Source organism: Notolabrus celidotus, chromosome 12, assembly GCF_009762535.1.
Source record: "Notolabrus celidotus isolate fNotCel1 chromosome 12, fNotCel1.pri, whole genome shotgun sequence".
NCBI classification, from domain to species: Eukaryota; Metazoa; Chordata; class Actinopteri; order Labriformes; family Labridae; genus Notolabrus; species Notolabrus celidotus.
In genome coordinates, this window is record NC_048283.1 from 15512453 (window position 1) to 15533408 (window position 20956).

General features: G+C 39.8%; 3 protein-coding genes across 4 annotated transcripts in view; 2 read left to right on the top strand and 1 right to left on the bottom strand.

Moving 5' to 3' along the window:
- itga10 (integrin, alpha 10) overlaps positions 1-447 on the top strand; it is a 34981-nt gene extending 34534 nt beyond the window's left edge. The window contains exon 30 of the mRNA XM_034698637.1: positions 18-447. Coding sequence (XP_034554528.1) covers positions 18-71 — 54 coding nt within the window. The 3' untranslated portion in view covers positions 72-447. The remainder of the gene's footprint in view (positions 1-17) is intronic.
- Positions 448-8762, bottom strand: polr3c (polymerase (RNA) III (DNA directed) polypeptide C). Its single transcript, XM_034698638.1, has 13 exons — positions 8624-8762; positions 5960-6106; positions 5325-5589; positions 4941-5233; positions 4700-4804; positions 2305-2478; positions 2155-2206; positions 2003-2063; positions 1767-1917; positions 1193-1294; positions 1037-1086; positions 785-934; positions 448-671 (listed from the first exon to the last, which is right to left on the bottom strand). The coding sequence occupies exons 2-13, from the start codon at positions 6104-6106 to the stop codon at positions 593-595; spliced, it is 1629 nt and encodes a 542-aa protein (XP_034554529.1). The 5' UTR covers positions 8624-8762; the 3' UTR covers positions 448-592.
- Positions 8760-19359, top strand: rnf115 (ring finger protein 115). 2 transcript variants are annotated; one of them, XM_034698640.1, is made up of 9 exons: positions 8760-8900; positions 14048-14106; positions 14430-14484; positions 14706-14989; positions 15151-15216; positions 15302-15374; positions 15465-15558; positions 17952-18067; positions 18531-19359. In XM_034698640.1, the coding sequence occupies exons 1-9, from the start codon at positions 8823-8825 to the stop codon at positions 18648-18650; spliced, it is 945 nt and encodes a 314-aa protein (XP_034554531.1). In that variant the 5' UTR covers positions 8760-8822; the 3' UTR covers positions 18651-19359. The 2 variants fall into 2 exon arrangements, with proteins under 2 accessions (XP_034554531.1, XP_034554530.1); XM_034698639.1 differs by having other exon boundaries at positions 8762-8900; positions 15151-15219.
- The last annotated feature ends 1597 nt before the right edge of the window (positions 19360-20956 follow it).

Here is a 20956-nt window from a genome sequence, read left to right on the forward strand (position 1 = left end):
CTCGTACTTCTTTTCAGCTGGGATTCTTCGCACGCAAACACAGAGGAGAAGATGAGAACCAGGAGGAGTGAGCCCAACTTCTGCTGCCATGACAACAGTCATTTACCATGACGACTACCATATAAGCCGAGTTCGCTTCTTACTGGGAACAGAGATAGCCCTGGGACTGGACTCGATACACAGACGCAAAAGGGACCTCCAGGACCAAAGACAGAAACATGCAGGTCCAACAGAAAATGCACTACCCACTATTTCCAGGGTCGGGAGCACTTATGTAAATAATCGTGTTTTATATTTGAAGGAAAAAACAAAGTGCATTAAACCACAATTCTTCTATTTAATATGCAGACATCTACTTGGTTTCACATTTCATAGTATCACTTTGTCCGATGTTTGTCTAACATTTTTGTGTTTGTTCTTTGATAAAATAAAAACTGTTAAAAAGAATTCCTGCGCTCACTTGTGTTTATTTGCTGTGTCATGCAGAAAAAACAAGATTTTATTCCACTTCAAACAGAAACAAGTCATTCATATAAACTATAAAACATCCATATTTAACAGCATCTATACAAAAAATAGAGGCATATCTGACTCAGCTTGTGGCGGTAGAGTTGACATAGGACTCTAGAAGAAAGATGGTTTCATCTACCTGGTTCTCCGCTGAATCTAACCTGCAGGGGACAGAACAACATGAGCGGTAGTAACATCACAAGACCAAAAAGCATGACTCATCAATGTTTCCTGTACAAAAAGAAAAATGTAGTGTGTTAGTCTTGTCTCTTACTTGTTTATATGTAGCCGTAGAGTCTCCAGCTGTTGCTTCTCAGGAGCTGTGATCATCTCCTCCACCTCTGTCAGCTGTTCAGGCTCAGCCCCACTGGCCTGCAGAGACGCCAGAATGGCCTCGATTCTCTGAGACTTCTCCAGCAGACGTCTGTCGACCAAGCACAAAAACAATTATCCAGTGAGTGGGTCACTTTAAAAGTCGATCATCCCACAAAGAACATGAGGGGAGATATAGTTATGGTGAACTCACTTGCTGTCTTTGGTCTCAAAGAGGCGTCGCTCCATGAGGTTGGCTACCGTCTGCACAGAGGAACATGTTCAGTCATGGGAAATAACTGAAAGCAAACCAACCAAGGACATAGAAAGCTTTCTATATAGAGCTGTTACACTTCTTTTATAGTGTTACCTTATAGCAGTTCTGAAGCAGCATTCTAGCAGTTGGTAGTTGGTTGACAGTGTAAAGATAGAAGGTACGGGAGGGGGCGTAGTCAGGAGTCTTTGGGATTTCCTGAGAGTGAAATAAAACATCATGACTCTTCAGAGAGTGAGTAGGTAGATTATAAAACAGGAACTGGAGCTGCTCCAGCGTGCTCATTCAAACTGCCAGTGAGAGAGCCAAATGGTCACTTTTCTAAAATTCTCCTTGCACCATTGACCACAGAAAGACCATTATAGAAGATTGGCCTGCTCCACTGTACTTGCACAGTTTCAGAAATGTCTCATTCACTGAGTGCATCTGTGAAAACGTTTGCCAAATAATAATTAAAAGTATGTTTTTGGAACAGATTTTTTGTATCACTCCCACACTACAGACAGAAGCTCATGTTAGCACACTTACAGACTGGCTTGAAGAGAGACACATAACTTGCCATTTTTATGTGATCAACAACAGTTAATAGGTTTGAGATAAAACGTTCGGACTTTGATGAAACATTGGTGTAAAAACATGACTAAATGAGATGACTGTGAAAGCACTGTACCTGCAGCTGCACCAGGTTCTGTGAAAGCAGCGTGTAGAGCATGTCTTTCGCCTCTTTAGCAGGAATCATTGCGAAATCCTCCACCTGCTTCTGCTCCAGGTGACGTTTCCTTAGCAACAAACGGAAGATGCGCGCAGATCGGGAACCAAATCTAGTGATGATAAAAAAAAAATCAGGATCAGTTTGCCTATGACTGAAATGATGTAATCAAATTAAAAAAACATGAACTTGCTTACCTCTCCTGCACTACAGACTCAAGTGTGGCCCGAGCAAGATTAGCCAGTGCTCTGTGCAGATCTGAGAGACAAGTTAAGTAAAGCATCTACAACTTACTTCTCAGGAATTAGATAACACTCGCTCAGGACTGTCTGTATTTAAATAAGGATACTGACAACGTACATGCCCCCTCCACTTTCACCAGCCTTTCCCACAAACTCCATCTACCAAAAAAAAGAGGACAAAAACATCTCATGAAAGTTGTGCAGATAGCAACTTAGGACTCATTAATGTGGCACGTCTTCCAGACGAGGCATCATACCGGGTCATCAACCAGGAGCGTGAGGTACTGGTCTAGGATGGGTCTGGCGATGTTGTAGCTATTGGGGAGGGACCTGAAGATCTCGTTGGCTGAGAGGGGCTTTGTGCACGTGGCTGAGGGCGATGTCGTCACCTCGCTCATCCTCAGCATCGTCCTCACTATCTCACTGCTCGTCTGTTTTATTGGAATATCACATATTACAAAACATAAATATCACATGTAACAAAACATAAATATAATATGTAACAAAACATAGATATCAAATGTAACATAAGAATAATTGGCTCGTGGGGCGCTGGTGGCCTAGCGGTCTAAGCGCCCCACATACAGAGGCTACAGTCCTCGTTGCAGGGGTCCCGGGTCGTTTCCCGGCCGGTCGATCATTTCCTGCATGTCTTTCCCCGCTCTCTACTCCCCACATTTCCTGTCTCTCTTCAGCTGTCCTGTCAATAAAGGCAAAAAGCCAAAAAAATAACTTAAAAATAATAATAATAATAATTGGCTCTTAAGATTTATTTTCTTTCAAATAAACTGATTTAAGCTGATTCTTCTGATCCATTAGTTTTTAGAACTTTGTTAATTTCAAACCAATAAAATCAGAGACTTGAACAAAATCTGTTCTTGACTCTAGTTTCAGAATTATTGTACTTTATGCATTCAATTTTAAATGTACTTTTCAGTGTGAAATATAAATAAATCCTGAAAGAAATGCTTTTTGGGAAATTTATGTAACAGTTAATTCCTTACAGAGAACTGAAATAGAGAATTAATACCACTTCAAACCAGTAAATAAGAAGTTTTAGCTGAGCTAAGCTTACAATCAAGACTTACAAAGGCAGGTGGAACTGAAAGTGTAAATGTAACAAAATCCCCTTACAAGTACTTTCAATGTTAAATAATTAACAGGATTTATCGTATTAAACACAAACAAACTACTGCTTCTAAAACAAATATTTAGCATAAGGTTATTCATGAGCTTTCAACATGGTAATAGATGGATTTTTCTATGGACACAAGCTACATCTATCCCCTTTTTCCAGTCTCTTTGCTAAGCTGAGGTAAGCTAAGCTAAGCTAAGTGCTGCTGGCCTCATGCAACAGACAGAAATAGCAGAGATACCAATCCTGTGTTAACTCTCTAAAGCTTCTGTGAGGAATTTTAGCCGGCTACAAAACAGATTGAATTCATGTTGATGCCTCTGTATGAGCTACAAAAAAACAAGAGCATTAAAATACAGACTGGCTATTCATAAAGTGATTCTTAGAGTCTAAAACCTCAGCAGCCTGTTGCACCAGCGGTGTGCAAGTTCAAACGTAGCCTAGTTTGAATGTAATTTCTCATTTAGGATGAATTTACACTCTACTAACGTTTTGGGCATTGCACCAGCTAAGATGGTTCCAATGTGAGCCTAAATTACAACTTAATTCTTACACTTGGCTCCTAGTAAGTGTTAAGTCCTTCGTAGAGTACCGGTTGCTAGGAGCGTGGTTTTGAAAGGTGGGATCATTTGGAGGATGAGGAGAAACAGAGGGTTCTCCCAGCTATATTACTTCGGCAACGCGTTATCTGCTTGAGATTATATCCTTTGGAAAAATATGATGACCAAGATTTGCACTCTAGAATATTAAGGTATGTTGTAGTTGATAATTTCACTGTTATCATAGACACTGTGGATAAAGGATTTAGGCTATAGTTATCACTTTACTATGACACTTTATCAAGATTTACATAACTTTTGTTGTTTCTTTGCAACTGTAGCGGAAGTTGGCAGAAGTTTGTTTCAACTGTTGGTCAGTTCTGAGACTATTAGGCACGAAATATAACAATGTAACAACCCCTGCATCAAAATTGGTGCTTTCCTCTGATTGGCTGCTGGAAGTGTAAACTTCATATCCGTGACAATGTTGTGGTTAGTTTGCCCCTTGAACGTTATGGTCTACTAGTTAAGATGAACCTTACATCTCTGTGGTGAAACGAAACAATCACACAACTTAAGTTACAAATTAACTAGTTTCACCGTATGGTTAAGGGTGGACTTTACACCCTAACATAGGACATAACTTGCACACAGCTGGTGCAACAGGCTGCAGGTGAGGAGCTGGTGTCAATTGAAGTGAGTAAGAGCACACTGCCGAAACAACCTTTGTTTTACTTTTACCACAGCAAACCTTCTCCTTGAGTGTTTAATTTGGCTGTTATAATGAATCATAGTGAGATTTTGTGGTACACGTTCAGAACAAAATCAGCAAAGAAAAAAGAGCTACATCTTTGTCCACAGGGGGCACCAAACTCAACACAAACAGAAAGTTCATCCGAAGAGCTTAGAAGAAAGCTTTTATAACAAGAAATGAATTTTTCTGAATACAATTTTCAAGCATCCTCATGGAAACCTGACCTGGTCCAGTTTGTTGGCTACAGCACTGATGATGGCCTGGTCTCTGAAGTGGAGATGGAACCTCTCAAAATTCACCTGCCAGTAAATCCCCTCATCACCATGTGTCTGAGCACCGGAGATAAGAAGAAGACAGAGATAAAAAGAAATGTGAAAGAGCAATCAAGAAAGACAGAGACATTCAGATGGATTCGTTGTTTTAAAAATTCAGAAAATGTGTTAGGAACATGTTCCAAATGCGCACCTCTATATCCATTTTAGCCTTCTTTGCGTTTCTTTGGTCTTCTCCATCCTCGCTGGAGAGTTGGCGTTTTCCTCGCCCTATGAGTGTCACATGGGGTACCTTGTAACAGTCAGGGAAGCTCTCTGCCGTGGGTGGAGCTGTGTTAGCAGGGGTAGCAGGTGCACCAGGGGTAGCTGGAGTAGCACTTTCTTTTGCTACTGCTCCTGTTGTTGGAGGGCAGCGCTGAAGGAAATGTGTCTCCACCAGTTTGGAGAAAGCAGTCGAGACTTCATTGTAGTCCATGCTGCGGCCCTCTAAGACAGCATCAAAGGACAAGGAGAGGACTGTGTCTTTATGTGATAAGAAAAACGTGTTTTTGCACAACTGTGACATTAAGTTACTCACCCTCCATGTTCTGTGTGAGTCGGTCGGCCACTGTCTTCACCGTGCTACTCATGGTCATCTCACCCCGCTGGAGTAGCTCCTCTATGATCAGCTCTCCAGTGTCACCATACAGGGTTTTGGCAGTGTAGATATAGCGTGGATATCGCAGAATTCTCAGAATGTCATCACAGCCGGTCCGGTACTCTGAGGGACTCCCAGGTCCTTTACGGCCTGCGCTGAACACACAGATACCGTGCTGCACAAGCACACACAGGGACTTCTTCACCTACAGAGAAACAAAGAGAGCGTGAATGATGACAATGATGATGATGATGATGATGATGATGCTGCAAACATGACTTATTTCACATGCAAATCAAAAATGGATCACTTATCAAATCAGTCATATCAAAAAATATAATTGTTCATTGTAGGAACTTAGTAGCATGCATTGCCTTTCTATTATCACTCCGATAAGAGTCAGATGTCTACAACCTTTGCACTATTGTTTAAAAAATGTGTAAAATCTGGTTGTTATGATTTGATTCTTTCTGGTAAGGTTTCACTTATGAAACATAATATATATTGTATGGTAATATTTCCATGGTGTGAAGGAAATGCAGTCACTGCCTAAACAGTAAGAGTAGGAGTGGTACCAGGTCCAGTGAGATGCCAGTCTCATGAATGATGGTTCTTAAATTCTGTGCTCCACCTCTCAGCAGGTGTGTTCCCACTTTTTCCACCACCTCTCCAAAGTGCTCTCGCAGAAGGAGACTGCACAGACGAACCTCCTGGGCTGTCATCTGAACAGACAAACACACAGAAAGAAATCACATCAAGAAAATAGTGTATCGAAACAACTGATGATATAAAACCGTCTATGTGCTTTTGACATAAAGTGTAAAATGAGCTTGTATTTACTGGTTAACCTTTTCAGACACCGGTTTCTAATAAGTAATTAAAAAAAATCGAAGACCCAGAGAGCTTGCCAACTGAAGGGTTAGTGAAGGACGCACACAGACACTCATTGTGGGAGGCAAATTCACAAAAAAAATTCCTTATTTCAGAAATTAGACTTTTTTCAGATAAATAATCCGCTCTGAAACAATGTGTGAAAATGGAGGAGGAGGACTGCTGTTGCTGTGTTCTAAACACCAGTTATGTGTTCCTATCTGAAATGTATACAATGTACAGAAAAATATAAATTCACATCATATTACTAGATGCTGCTTAAACAAACTACATTAAAAAAACAAAAACTTTTTGAAATATTACTTTGTCATGTTATTAATTTTTTTTATATTTTTGCAGTTAGGGGATTTCTGAGGAAAATCAAATACATAATGTTTAGTATCAATTTTAAGATCAAAAGTGAGAGCATGCAGTCTTGGGCAGAAGGCTTGACAGACCTCTAAATCCTATACAGAACTTTTTTAAACTTCTTATTCATATCTGCCACTTAATTAAGTATAAGAAGCCAAACATGATCCAGTTTTATACTGCCAACTATAACACAATGATTCATAACAGTTACATTTTGCTTTTGTTCAAACAGTTAAGAGATGGCTGGATTCAATTGATTTGTCATTTTGAATGCTAATGAGACATTTCTACACTCCTTGGTAACTGCTATAACTAATGATAAAAGAAGAGTCTGCTTTTCACATAAATTACCTCGCCATTTCTTTAATTCAAGATTCAAGAAAGAGTTATACCAAGTGAGCTCGCACACACAAGGAATTTGACGTGGTGAATGGAACACTGGTACTTAACAACAAGACAGTAAGGACACAACAAGACAGTAAGGAGACAACAAGACAGTAAGGACACAACAAGACAGTAAGGACACAACAAGACAGTAAGGACACAACAAGACAGTAAGGACACAACAAGGACACAACAAGACAGTAAGGACACACCAAGACAGTAAGGACACAACAAGACAGTAAGGACACAACAAGACAGTAAGGACACACCAAGACAGTAAGGACACACCAAGACAGTAAGGACACACCAAGACAGTAAGGACAATAAATAAACCTAAACACAAATCCAAAAGTTCTAATAAAAATAAAAATACTATCTGTACAAAGAAAGGTAAATAAGTTATTTTAAAGACATGAAATAAGTTAAATTAGCCTAAGCCAGAGTGCAAATGTAGTAGATGAATATAATAATAAATATGGTATGGAATAAATTACAATATTGCAAATGGTTATGAGGTATTGCACCGGAAATAAGTTCTATATTCTTAGTTTGTTTAGTAACAATACTATAACGGCTGTACTTTAGGACCTTTACAAAGAGTTTTTATAGTAAATATTACTCAAAATGCTTTGATTTTCACTCCATTTTTGATTATTACACATGTTAAAAACTTGTTTGGGCTGAGTAATTTCAATCTCAAAGCTATAGAACTGACCACTACTAATAGGCATAAAGCAGTCAAGTTTACCTGGAACCCCACATCTACACCCCTTCTCGCCCGCTAGCTCAGCCTCAGAAAAGCGCCTAGTGCTTTCAGCACATGAGGCCTCAAAATCACTAGCTCAACTCTTCTCTTCTGTTCTGTTGTCCCTAAATGGTGGAATGAATTGTCCAACTCCATTTGATCTGCAGAGTCCCTCTCTACTTTCAAAAGACAGCTAAAGACCCAGCTCTTTAGGAAGCACTATGCACTTAGCTAGACTGTTCTCCACTGTTGTCCCCAGTTTCAGATCGTGTCTTCCAGCTACAGTTGACTCACACTTTCCTGCTCTACTCTGGGAATCTGTTTTCAGCTCTGGAGTGACCCAGCACTTGGTACTTTGGTCATTATTGTGGTGATGTTAATTGTTGATGGTGATAATGGAAGGTCTTAAATGGTTTGGTTGCTTCATTGTTGATGTTCCTTATTTTAAAATAAAATAAAAATCCTTATTTACTTTTGTGCATTGCCTTTACACTGCTTGGCAGTACCTGCACCCAAATTGACTTGAAGCACTTTGTTACTCGTACTGATCTTGTTTCCTCTTGTCTAGATCTTTGCTTGTGTTGTTCTCGTATGTACGTCACTAGGCGACATTGTAACATTGTAACATGTCAAATCATTCCCATGTCTGAAAAGCCAGAGCTAGAAGTAGTGACAAACAAAAGGTGCTTTGGAGTTTAAGCACACATATGCAGAGTAGCCTGACTTGTTCAAAGAATCAAAGACTTTAAGTTAGGTAGCTCCTGGTGAAAGTGTGCTGGCCACACACTTTGCTTGTATGCCGATAACAAACTTTCACAGCTGCACACTATGTCAATTGAAACTTCTTCAACTTTTCTCTGTAACAAACCTTTCCGACAGACGAGTTTCTGCTCAAGAAGAATCCTTCCTTTTAACAAGCCCAAAGATTGACGGCTAGACACATGCAGGTTCTCGTTGTCAACACATGAACACTTCCGGGTATGTGCCGCGGTGCATGCCGGGCCGGAGCGGAGAGCTGTCTTCAGTCTGTGGAGGACCGACGTCAGTGTTTGTGCTTCTCTGGGAAGATGGCGGAGGCTGCGGCTGTTCCACCGCATCGGTTTTTCTGTCACTGTTGTAAGGGAGAAGTGAACCCAAAACTCCCGGTAAGACAAGCTTACTTCTCTCAGAATCTGTCACAGTTCCGTGTATAGTATGTGCGACTGGCAGGTTAACGTCTCTTTAAAACGCTGTTTGTTTCGATCGCTGGCTTTAGCTAGAATACCAGTTAGCCTGTTAGCAGTTAGCAACGTTTGTTGTTGTTAACTCTAAATAAACTCGTGACACTCGTTAATGTCTTCATCAGAAGCTGAGGTTAAATCCACACATGGACAGGTTTGATAAAGGCTTGCATGTTTCGGTCAGTTAGGTCAAAGGAACTATGCTTGACGTCCTGTCTTGACAGCTTGGGGATTTGTGTTTTGCACAAAGCAACACTCAAAGCTGAGTCTCTTGTTATTGCCATTTAATGAAACAGACAATATCAACTCAAGTTGTCACATACAAAGATACTTTCATTTTCAGAGGTGGCTTCTTATAAAACAACTCCAGACAGGACTAGTTAGGGGATTTCTCTAAAACATTTTTTAGTTTCATTTTTAAAGTCCTTACTGAGTGTATGCGGTCGACTCTTGACCAGCCACTTGCTTAGACCCTAACATGTGTTCAATAGAAACTTTCTGCATTGTACAATGTTAGGTTTATTTTCCTCTCTGATTATACACACCTGTAGTTTTATTACATATTGAATCACTGACTCAGGACTGCCCTCTTTAAACTCCCTGATTCATAGAGATTAAATGTTCCTGTTTGAAACTACACTTAAAACTATACTTTTTAAATGTAGAACTACCACTGCACTATTATCATCATTATTTTTACCCTGTACATATTAGTCATGCCTATTTGTTAATCTTTTGTGTTTATAATTGATGTTATTATTATTGCATTTATATTTTTATTTGTATGCCTTATTCTTATGCCTTTGTACAAAGAGAGCACAGTTTACCAAAGACAAATTCCTTGTGTGTTCAAGCATACAGTTATGCTCATAAGTTTACATACCCTGGCTGAATTTGTGGGTTTTTTGGCCATTTTTCATAGAATATGAATGATAAGAGAACAACTTTTTTTTCACTCATGGATAGTGGTTGGGTGAAGCAAAATTTGTATCAAACAACGGTGTTTACTTTGTTTATATCATAAATACAACAGAAACTACCCAAGAAATCATAAATTCTGCCAGGGTATGTAAACTTATGATCACAACTGTACCTGGTCAATAAAGCTGATTCTGAATCTGACTGAAACTGCTGAAGAGATGGTTTCATGTATCTTTATGGTCATTTTGGAAGCTTGTAGTCTTCATGCTTGTGTTGAAATGTCAAGTTATATTTTTGTTAAAACAACCCCTCTGTGATTATTTATCCTTATTGTTTTTTTAAAAAATGCTTTATTTATTGTTTTTCATTTTACAAACAAGAACATTTATTCCCTACATCCACCCATATTATCCACCCACTCTAAACCTAGAGAAAAGAGTGACAAGAATGAAAAATAAATAAAATAAATGAATAAACAACACAGAAATAAAACAATAATATTAATACAAGTAAACGCAGTAACAATAATAGCTAGTAAATAAGAAAAATCTGTAGACTAACAAGCAAATACTTATATAATAAACATGGTAAACAAATAATAAATGAATACATAAAATAACAAATTCTCCTTTACATTCATAGGCATGACAATGAAACATGAAGAATAACATTATTTATCGTTATTGTGATGATGTTTATTTGTTTTGGTGTTTGATTTAACAAAATAAACTTTTTTAAATCATCAAAACATCAATTAGGATTTAAGGAAATTATTTTATAACATTTTTCCTGATTTACAACATATATTTAAGCAAGCAATGAACTGTCAGTTGGTGGATATATGAAGATAGATAGATAGATAGATAGATAGATAGATAGATAGATAGATAGATAGATAGATAGACTTTATTTCAGGCCCATAGGCCCATATAAGCACAAGAGTAATATAAAAGACTAAAAATAAGTAAAATACATGTCCAGCAACAAATAAAAAGATCATATGACAACAGTTTACACATTAATTTTAATTAAAGCATAAAAAGGCATTTCATTTTCTGAATCAGCTAAGCAACACATACATTTATACATGAAGAGAAAAAACAAGATTTATTTGAGATATATCTTATTTTATAGAAATGTTAACAAGGTTAAGAAGTGTACCTTTTAACCTGTATTAAATAGTGTATGTGATCAGCAGTCACTTTGTCAGTCAGACAGTCCACAAAATAATTAGTCGTCCTCTTATTTTGATGTCATGGTTGAGGGTAATTCCAGCCTGCCCTGTCACGGTATCTAAACTGGCCTGCTTGTCTCAGGCACACTCAATCCTGTGGCATGTCTTCACCGAGCCAACTGTCTGCAACACCCCAAGGTTTATCACCCCATACTACTACAGTATGTCCTGAAGACCACCTCTCAGTCATGTGTCTATTTTAACAACAGATTTAATCACCTCTGTGGCAAAAATGATCCACTAGTCACAGAAGCAGTGTTTCTGCCTATGACCCTGCTTTTAGATCCCTTATTCCGTGACCTACTTTTTCCTTCACATCTGTTATAAAAGAAACCTATCGGACTAATCTCTCATAACCCTCTGTGTCTTAAAGACCCAACTTCAGTCCTGTTTCCTTGAGAAACCCCAGCTTTCATTGAGGAGACTACAGATGATCCAGCTGGCAATGGCGTCTTTCTCATTCTGTCAGGTGTTTTCTAAAACACTGCACACACAGTAGGTGTGGTTGGCAGACCAGCTCTACCTCCTGGGCTACATTCATACCGCACGAGCCCTCATACAAATTGGACTGATACTATCCTTGCTAAGAGACACTGACAGTGTTGTTTCGTTTACAATAGCAGTCATCACCGTGTTCCTACAGCGTGGCATTGTTGTCATGAGTTCCCTCAAGGGCTTGGAGGCAAAATAAATCCTTTTCAATAATCAATATAAACCTCATAGTGTGTTTGTACTGATTCACCTCCCTTGAACTTTTTCATATGTTGTCATGCAAGAACTGCAAATTAAACTGGATTTTTCGGGGGTTCTATAAGTCACACTAAAGCAAGCATAATAGTCCGTACTTTGGGGAGTGTGCAGGCAATATTGCTTGGTAGGGATGCATGATATTATCGGCACATAATCGGTATCGTCCGATATTGGCTTTAAAATTAATTATCGGATATTGGCCAACACGCCGATATCCACCGATATAATTAACCGATAAAATAATGGGCTGCTGCACACATGTTGGGCTCATGTTTTAAGTTAAATTTGAATTTAAGCAGCAGTCTGTAAGGTACATGTAGCTGACCAATTTAGGCACATTTACTGTCAAAGAATAAACCATTTTATTTAATTTGGGTTTAATTGCTGTACAGTTGCACTTTTCACATGTTCCCTGTGAACAGAGGTTAGGTTTACTTACTATGTCAAATGTGAAAATGACCAAATTTGCCCTGGTTGTGGATTAGTATTGTTATGATTGTCTCAGGGAGAGCATCATCCAAGTTTTAAGTAGGATGTGTCTTTTTGTATGAATTTTGTTTGAAAACAATTGTCATAAATAAATATGCAGTTTTAAGTATTTTTCTTATTTTGCCCAAGAAATGAATATTAAATAGAAAATGTGATAAGAGTATAGCCATAATACTGTACACTAATTCCAATACAGAAGAGAATTGATTATCTCTGCAATTAGGTGTGCGGGAAAAAAATATCTGTATCGGTAATCGGCGAAATGAGTTGTAAAATATCGGCATATCAGATATTTGCACAAATCCAATATCCCGCGTTCCCTAAAATTTGACTTTCCTTTTGGAAATCATGGATGCTGCAGCCTCTTCTTCAAAGAGGAGAAGGATCACCCGGCTTGTTATCAGCTCACAGTTTAAAAGCCAGCACCTGTGATGGCATGGAGATGCATATGTGCCCGGGGCATGAATGGATTACACATCTTGGAAGGCACCATTAATGCTGAACAATAAATACAGGTTTTGGCCAAGCAGCAACCTCCGGTCTAAAAATATGAGTCCAATGCGGAAGTGCTAAAAACTGCAGTTCATCGAGGATCCGCTTGAGGCTGGCTCTGGAAGTGCCGGAAGTCACATACACATGAATGGGGAAAAAGACGATCTTTACAGCAGAAATAAACATGTTTACAGCCTGGTACAAAAGACGAATGTAGTCTAGATGGCTCATTTCTCAATCGGCAAACACTGTGAGGGGGGTGAATTTTTTTCTAATGCAGCAATTTCGGAGATATTTAGATTACGAGTCTTTTAATGAGAGGCACAGCTGACTGCAGGAACACTAGCTGTTGGCTAGGAGGCTCAAACCCTACCTCTTTACGTCACAATAGCTCGACAGCGATAATATGGCTGCCACAGACGATTGGCCTCAAAACAGCTCTTCAGAAACAGATGGGTGACACCACGGATACTACGTTCATATTTTATACAGTGTATGGTTTTGGCATATGCTGCCATCCTTTTGTAGGGAAGGCCTTTTATATATTCAGCAAAACACTGACTGATTTAGAATGAGAATGTAGTCTCATAATTCAATACAATTTTTCCATTTCCACATTTGATATATTTGAAAATGCACTACTTTTTTATCATTATTTTTTTTTGGTGGGCTTTTTTTTTCACCTTCATTTACAGGACAGCCGAAGAGAGACAGGAAACGTGGGGAGTAGAGAGTGGGGGAAGACATGCAGCAAATGGTCGACTGGCCAGGAGTCGAACCGGCGACCTCTGCGATGAGGAATATAGCCTCAATACGTTGGATGCTTAGACCGCTAGGCCACCAGCGCCCCAAATGCACTACTTTTAATTAAATATAGGCTTTAATGATTTCCAAACCATCAAATTATGTTTTCATAAAAAAAATGTCAGTGTTGTAACAGCTTTGGGTGCTTTTCTCTGAAAAGAAGAGTTCAGATACAGGCTTATTAATCTAGTTTATTAATCAAACAGTAATAAATCAAACTCAAAGTTTTAACACTGTAAATGTGGAAAAGTACACGGGTGTATTACTTATTTGTATATTATCTGTCTTGGAACTATCGGTCTTAAATCACCTTGTGTTCTCAGAAATGATATGAATGAGTATTTCTCCTAACCTGTGTGTCTCTGTCTCTGTCTCTTTCCAGGAGTACACCTGTCCAAGGTGTGAATCAGGGTTCATAGAAGAAGTAACAGAAGACTCCAGGTAAGAGGCTTACATTATTCTAGGTACATATCCAACGTCTCTAGACATCAAGAGCTGTTAAGGCCTATTAGTGGTAGTCTGGAACAAAGGCAGGTGCATTAGCTGCAAGACGTTTACTCACTCTTATTTACCATGTCATTCTGGTGATTTGTGAGAGCGACACATTTCCCTGTGAACAGACAAAGAAGTGTTATCTGATGTGATCTCCCCTCAGTAGAGGGTTTGAACTGTTTTGTTGGCTTACTGTGCAGTTTCTTCTCAGGCTAGTTCAACATATGGGGTTCAGCTGAAGTTGCTAATCTTATGTATTTTGTTCTCCCCAGTCTTCTAGAGGGTGGCTCCAATGGGATAGATGACACAGCCACACAGTTTGCAGAGGTAAGAAGTGCAGCAGCGGATTTGAGGGTGAATATGAAGGAGATGGAGGAACAATTTTATATATTTAAATAATGATGTCCTCTTCTTCCCCCACCTTACATTTCATGCATGTTGGATTTCCATATTCCCCCCACTGTACTGCTTGCTTCTTTATCCTTCACAATATACATGAACAATCATTTTTCCACAACCCTTACCTGTCCTCTCCTCCGTCCTTGTAGCTATGGCACCTGTTGTTACTGGAGCGGCCATTCACAACAGACGGCGACACGCCGGACTCAGAACCTCGGCTACCCGGAGGCCGCTTGGGGAGTCTGAGCGACTTAGGAGGTTTAGGGGGTGGGCCAATTGGGGGGTCAGTCCCAGCAGGGTTAGGGGGACCTATGGGGGGTCTACTAGGAGCAGGGGAACACTGGGGTCCGGGGCGTCCCCCTCGTCTGCACAGCCAGAGGAGATATCGGTCCAGAGGCAGCAGTAGACCCGACCGCTCGCCTGCTGTTGAAGGGTGAGTATGAGCAGAGTCGTTCTTCCTTCACATCCTCTTGGCTCTCATCTGCGCTTTGCGTACTCCCACTTATTATAATGACAGTCCTATTTTTTGCTCTTACGCTCTTCACTCGCCTTATTTTTGGCGTTGACATTGGCTGTATTTTCTCTCTGCCTCAGGATTGTACAACAGTTCCTTGCTGGTCTCTTTGCCAACTCTGGAGTCCCTGGCTCCCCACCCCTGTCGTGGTAAGGGATGACATCACACTGTTGATGCTAGCTAGGGTGCTATTTCTTATCAACTTGTGGTGTGTGTGTGTGTCTCTCTCAGGACAGGGATGCTGCACTCTAACCCAGGGGATTACGCTTGGGGACAGGGAGGGTTAGACGCTGTGATAACGCAGGTAAATCCAACTTCATAGAAATGAATGTTGACTAAATGTGCCTTACTTTTAGCTTTCCTGCACCTCACAAATGTGATTATTTGTGTGTAGTTACTAGGTCAGCTGGAGAACACAGGGCCTCCTCCAGCAGAGAAAGAGAAAATCTCTTCACTCCCAACTGTCAATATCTCTCAGGAACAAGCAGGTCAGTACCTCCTTTGTTTTCTTGTTTGTTTTAGTGGCCCTCAACATGTTTTTCCTGTTGCATCCCTGATACGACACAGACACAGCTGGAGCTGTTAGTCTGATCCTGAGTAATGTTGTGTGAAGAGTCCAAATTTACATTCTGTTACTGAGTTTTTGGCATTACAGTGTTCTAAATAAATTCGGAGTTCTTATTAAATGGTTATTTAAATTAGGTTGCACTATTTAAACCTATGTTAATTAGGGATGCACCGATCCTACTTTTTAGGTCCCGATACTGATATCGATACCTGGGCTTTGGTATCTGCTGATACCGATACTAGCCGATCCAATCCTGGTATTGATTTAACAATCTCTATTCCTTAATGTGAGGATAGAATCATGTTTTTAGCAACTTCAGGCTTTTCTGACTTGATGGGGAACGGTATCTGGGTTCCAAGTGCTAAACCAGAGGCTGGAATCCCTTAATTTCAAAGATCCGGAACAATTAAATCCAATAACCAGAGCGTTTTTTCATACTTTGAATCCATTAAACGAAGGTTTCTTGCTTCTTTGCAGTTGGCTACAGCTGACGTAAACTTCCTCCTTTAGGCTCCCATTATATTTTCTGTGCAACTGTCTTCCGTCAAAACATTACAGCTGCACATGTTGCAGGTTTACGGCGGAGTTGTTAGCAAAAGAAGCGTGACATGCACCTAAACTGCAGAGCCTCTGTATTTATCCTCCATCATGCAAAAATGCACAGACCGGCCGGAGCTGATGATGTAGGAGATGCTTGTGGCTGTTGTAAACACAGAAAAGAATAGAACTGAGATGAATAGATCTGTCATATGGATCAGCACTATATATCGGCCCCTTGTCAGCGATATCCGATCTAGCCTTTTGAGTCCGATCTAGTCGATATCTGATACCAGGATCGGTGCATCCCTAATGTTAATGAATACAGATGTTACTATATGCTGTCCAGTGAAATAGGAATCTCATAACTACTTTATTATTATTTGAATACACATCAATATTTTAGAAGTCAGTGCAGCTGTTTGAAGAACCTGTACAGGCACTTATATTTACCTGCTGGTTCTGCCTGCTGAGAGAAGCCTCTGAAACTGTGTCTGTTTGGGGCGAAATGCACATTAACCTTCAGAGCATCATCACTTTGGTCCATATATTATGCTGAAATGACGTCTTTTGGCTCTCTGGTCTTTCACACACGTTTTTTTTTTTCACCACATCCTTTAGTGGATCTGCTCCTCTTGACTTTGTCCCCTCTGAATGCTGTCCTATTTTACCTCTCAGTTGTAGCTGTAGTACTTCAGCTCAGCTTTTGCAAGGCTGTTGATGAGCTGAGTTATTATGAATGATGATCTATGTATCTTTTTCTGTAGGCCTTAAAACTTTAGGCCGAATATAGTGGTAAACGTGGTAAAATAATTGTACTACCCTGCTGTGAAACTTTCATCAGAGTTTAGTTGCCAACACTAAGGCTACGTTCACACTGCAAGGCTTAATACTCAATTCCAATTTTTTGGTCAGATCTGATTTTTTGTTTGTCTGTTCACATTACCATCTATAATGTGACCTGTATCCGATTCCAGTGACCTGTTTGCGGCTCCGAACTGCCCCGCATGCGCAAAAGAACAGTAACAATGACGCCACATGCAGCTGTTTCACAAACGTAAACATGGAGGAAGTCAGCATTTTCACCTTTGTTACAAAGTTTTTGTGCAGTGGGAGCCGGAGAATGAATGAACCAAAAAGAAGAGAGAGACAAATTGCTTGTTTCGGCTTTTTGCGGAGCTGTGGCCGCAAATAGGATTGAAAGGTCTATGTGGATGCGTACACGTCAGTCAGGAGTGGTGGGTCTGCAGCGTTAATAGTTTCACAGAGACAGAGTTTATTCAAAACTTCCGGATGTCAAGGGTAACTTTCAATTACTTCTGTCAGCGGCTCTCCCCAAGACTCCTTCGGCAGGACACTCAATTGACCTGCTCAATCGTTGCATCCTCCATTATTGCAAGGCTACCGCCGCGCAGAATTGTGATGTGTGTCGCTTTAAGTGACATGAAAGTATCAAATGTGCATCAAATGTGCATTGGCCGTTCACTCTGAGGATGCATTGAAAAAAATCTGATCTGTATCTGATTCAGGACCACATATTGAAGTGGTCTAAATCAGATTTCAAAAAATCTGATTTGGGCCAGATTTGAGTGTTCACACTGCCTCTAAAAAATCTGACCTGGTCACTTGGATTTGGGCCACTTTTGCCTGCAGTGTGAACATAGCCTAAGTTGCCAAAAAACATTAGTAAGTGACAGGTAAATGAAAATCGCAAGAAACTACAAGTTTTGATTGCCTGTGTCTCTTCATACTACATGTGTGCCTTCTCTCCTGTAGATTGCTGTATGGAATGTCCAGTGTGCAAAGAGGACTTTGCTGTGGGAGAGCCAGTCAGACAGCTACCCTGTAACCACTTCTTTCATTCAGACTGTATAGTGCCATGGCTGGAAATGGTAAGCCACAACAAAGAACTAAGAAAAATGTGGAACTGAGTCATGCTCGATGACATTTAATGCTGTGTACAGGATATTTAGAGTGCTAGTGAGGTATTAAGACAAAGAGGAAGTTTGAACACAAGCCTTAACTACCTGGTTCTCTATATAGAAACATCAGGGAACATTTATAGGATAAGGCTGAGGCTATAAATCTGTCATTTTTAGGTATCAAAACAAACCTTCTCCATGTATTTAAATAAAAGAGCATATTGTCCACTCAACATGTGAATGCAGGAAAAATGTGGTCGAAAATTCAGCTTATTTGACAAACCACAGAGCCATTTTTTGATATTCAAAGTGAAAGACTTGCCAGAGCATCATGTCAAGCAGGCCTTGAATAAAAAAATCCATTTGTTTAAAAGTCTTGCAAGAAAACTGTCCAAAGCTAACTCTTTTAATATTCTGCTCCGCGGCCACACAGCATGACACATGTCCAGTGTGTAGGAAGAGTTTGAACGGAGAAGACAGCAGCAGCCAGCCCCCTTCAGAGTCCCCCACCCTCTCCATGGACCCCCGCACACAGGAGAGATGGTCCTTCTGAGACACCCACCTGTGTCATCCCTCGCTTCTCCTCGCCCACTTTCAACAACACACAGAGAAGACCGAATGCTTCTCACTCTCCTCTCTTCATCTCTGTTGCAGTCATAATCATCTCGGTCTGATATTTTTTTTTTTGTATTTTAATTTTTTATTTTAATGCCTTTCTCCTCGACCATGTATACAGAAACCCTTGCAGACGTCTTAACAGCCTCCTGAAGTCTGCTGGATCTCCTGTTTTCTTTTTTGCCTCACATCGAACCAGCAGAGACTGAAAGTGATCAAACCCATGTACTCTACTTCCACCTCTCAAGCAAGCTCCTTTTCCGTTTATTTTCTGAAATGCACTGCTGCAAAACACTATTGTAAGGAAATGCCAGACTTTACGTCATACACCACGCCCTCATCAACTCATTGGAATTATGGCTAAAAGCTGCAACTGAGCCCTGGAGAATACAGTCAGGGTTACATTAACTCTTGGCATTTACATGACAAGAATATGTAGAGCCCTGCAATAAGTGTAATAATGATGAAGGGTTAGATAATGTTTAACTTTTGGGAGATTAAGATGTGGATTGAACTCTGGGTCGCTGCTGTTTAACGGCCTCAAACTGAAGCTGTGACATAGAACTAAAGTAAAGGGATTCCTCACACCCTCCAGCACCATTAAAATATCAGTCATAGCAATAAAGGAATGAAATTACAAATCTAAAGATCTTGGTCTATTCAAACCTAGTCCTCTTGGTGTATATATTCTAAACAGATGGCATCCCTTGTCATTTTATTCCTCTGTTCCAGACTGTCCTTTGTTTCACATTTTTATCACTTTTTCTTTTTGATGTAAATAATTTTAGTCCAACAATTTATCGTTTGCAAAGGAAAAAAAAACATTGAGAATGGACATAAAAATGTGAATTACCTGGTTATCAAACTGTATATTATATATATGAAAAAATGTCTATGATGTATTAATAAATTGACAAAAAAACATCAGTATTAGTGTTTTCGTTCACTATCTCAGTGGTTCCCAAAGTGGGGGTCGTGAAACACTTAAAGCTGCTGTTGGTAGTCGCAGAGTAAACATCTGTTCAGAGAGAGGGACTTGGAATGTCAACACTATCCCTCCCAACCAGATTTCCTCTTAGCCCCCCCAACACATATCGGCGTGTGCAGTCATGATAGTGCCAGACACATAACCAATCGGAGGACGTAGTAGGGGCCTCCCCTTAAGCAATCAGGACAGAGGATTGGAGATTAGCTATGATTGGTCCGTCATAACAGGAACGAGGGGAATAATAACATTGCTTGATTCAAAGGCATTGGAAAACGCAGAGATTTCACAATGGTCTCAAATTACTCCACTTACTGATGAGTACCGATGGGTATTATGACCTTTTCTCCAAACCCAGCAGAAAAAAAAGTAACGTTTTTTACACTATTCCTACCAACAGCAGCTTTAAAGGGAGGCTGTGAAATGCCTACCAAAAACAAAAACATTTTTTAACCAAAATTACATATTTAATCCATAATTATAAAAATATAAACAGAAATAGTGGTTATATTTTAAATAAAACCGTACAAATAAACGTTTGATCCTTTTTCCTCTTCCCTTCGTTGACACAATACATCTGATGTGATTAAACCCGCTTAATGACAGTGTCAGTTGCAGCAGGTTAATTTACAGCTGCACAGGATGGAAACATCTATGGGTACAGGTGGTCTAATTTTCTACTGAGCAGCTAAATTCTTTGTTCAATTTGGTCTGTTTGTGTACAGACCTAATAGCGTATTCCCAAGGCAATGAGGAACATTTAACCACCCTGTGGCTGTGACTTGAGGCCAAATGAACAACTGTACATAACTCCTGATGGCCACCGCTAATCGTAGTTAAGCTACTTCAATGAAAAACATTTCATTTCTGAAAAAATGTTTCACAATAAAAGTCTCCTCATCTAACGTATCCCAAAAAACTTTAGTTTGAAATGGCTGTAACAGGAGGCAGCATGTTTTCAGGTGTAGTAAAAAAGTGCCTGTCGATGTCTAAATGATATTAATGGGAAGAGAGGAAAGTCAGATAATATAGATTTAGTAAGAAGCTACAAAGTCCTGAGTTCTGAACACAGAGGATTATAAAAACATCTTTCTGTGGTCTCAGGCTCAGACATGAGTTGAATGTTGCATTGCAGACTTGTTTGATGGGGGTCATAGTGAAATAACATTTTCACATGCGTGATCCCTTATCATATTGTAATACTGCAAAATATCAAAATTCAATTATATAAAAAAGGAAATAATCAATTAATCAAAAAA

Excerpts from the sequence above, each read along its gene's own strand:
- rnf115 (XM_034698639.1), top strand. The coding sequence starts at position 8,823 with ATGGCGGAGGCTGCGGCTGTTCCACCGCATCGGTTTTTCTGTCACTGT. Across the intron at positions 15,220-15,301 it reads GGCTCCCCACCCCTGTCGTG|GACAGGGATGCTGCACTCTA; the intron begins GTAAGGGATGAC and ends TGTCTCTCTCAG. Across the intron at positions 18,068-18,530 it reads TAGTGCCATGGCTGGAAATG|CATGACACATGTCCAGTGTG; the intron begins GTAAGCCACAAC and ends GCGGCCACACAG.
- polr3c (XM_034698638.1), bottom strand. The coding sequence starts at position 6,106 with ATGACAGCCCAGGAGGTTCGTCTGTGCAGTCTCCTTCTGCGAGAGCAC. Across the intron at positions 2,064-2,154 it reads AGGGGGCATGTACGTTGTCA|ATCTGCACAGAGCACTGGCT; the intron begins GTATCCTTATTT and ends CTTGTCTCTCAG. Across the intron at positions 1,295-1,766 it reads AGAACCTGGTGCAGCTGCAG|GAAATCCCAAAGACTCCTGA; the intron begins GTACAGTGCTTT and ends TTTCACTCTCAG.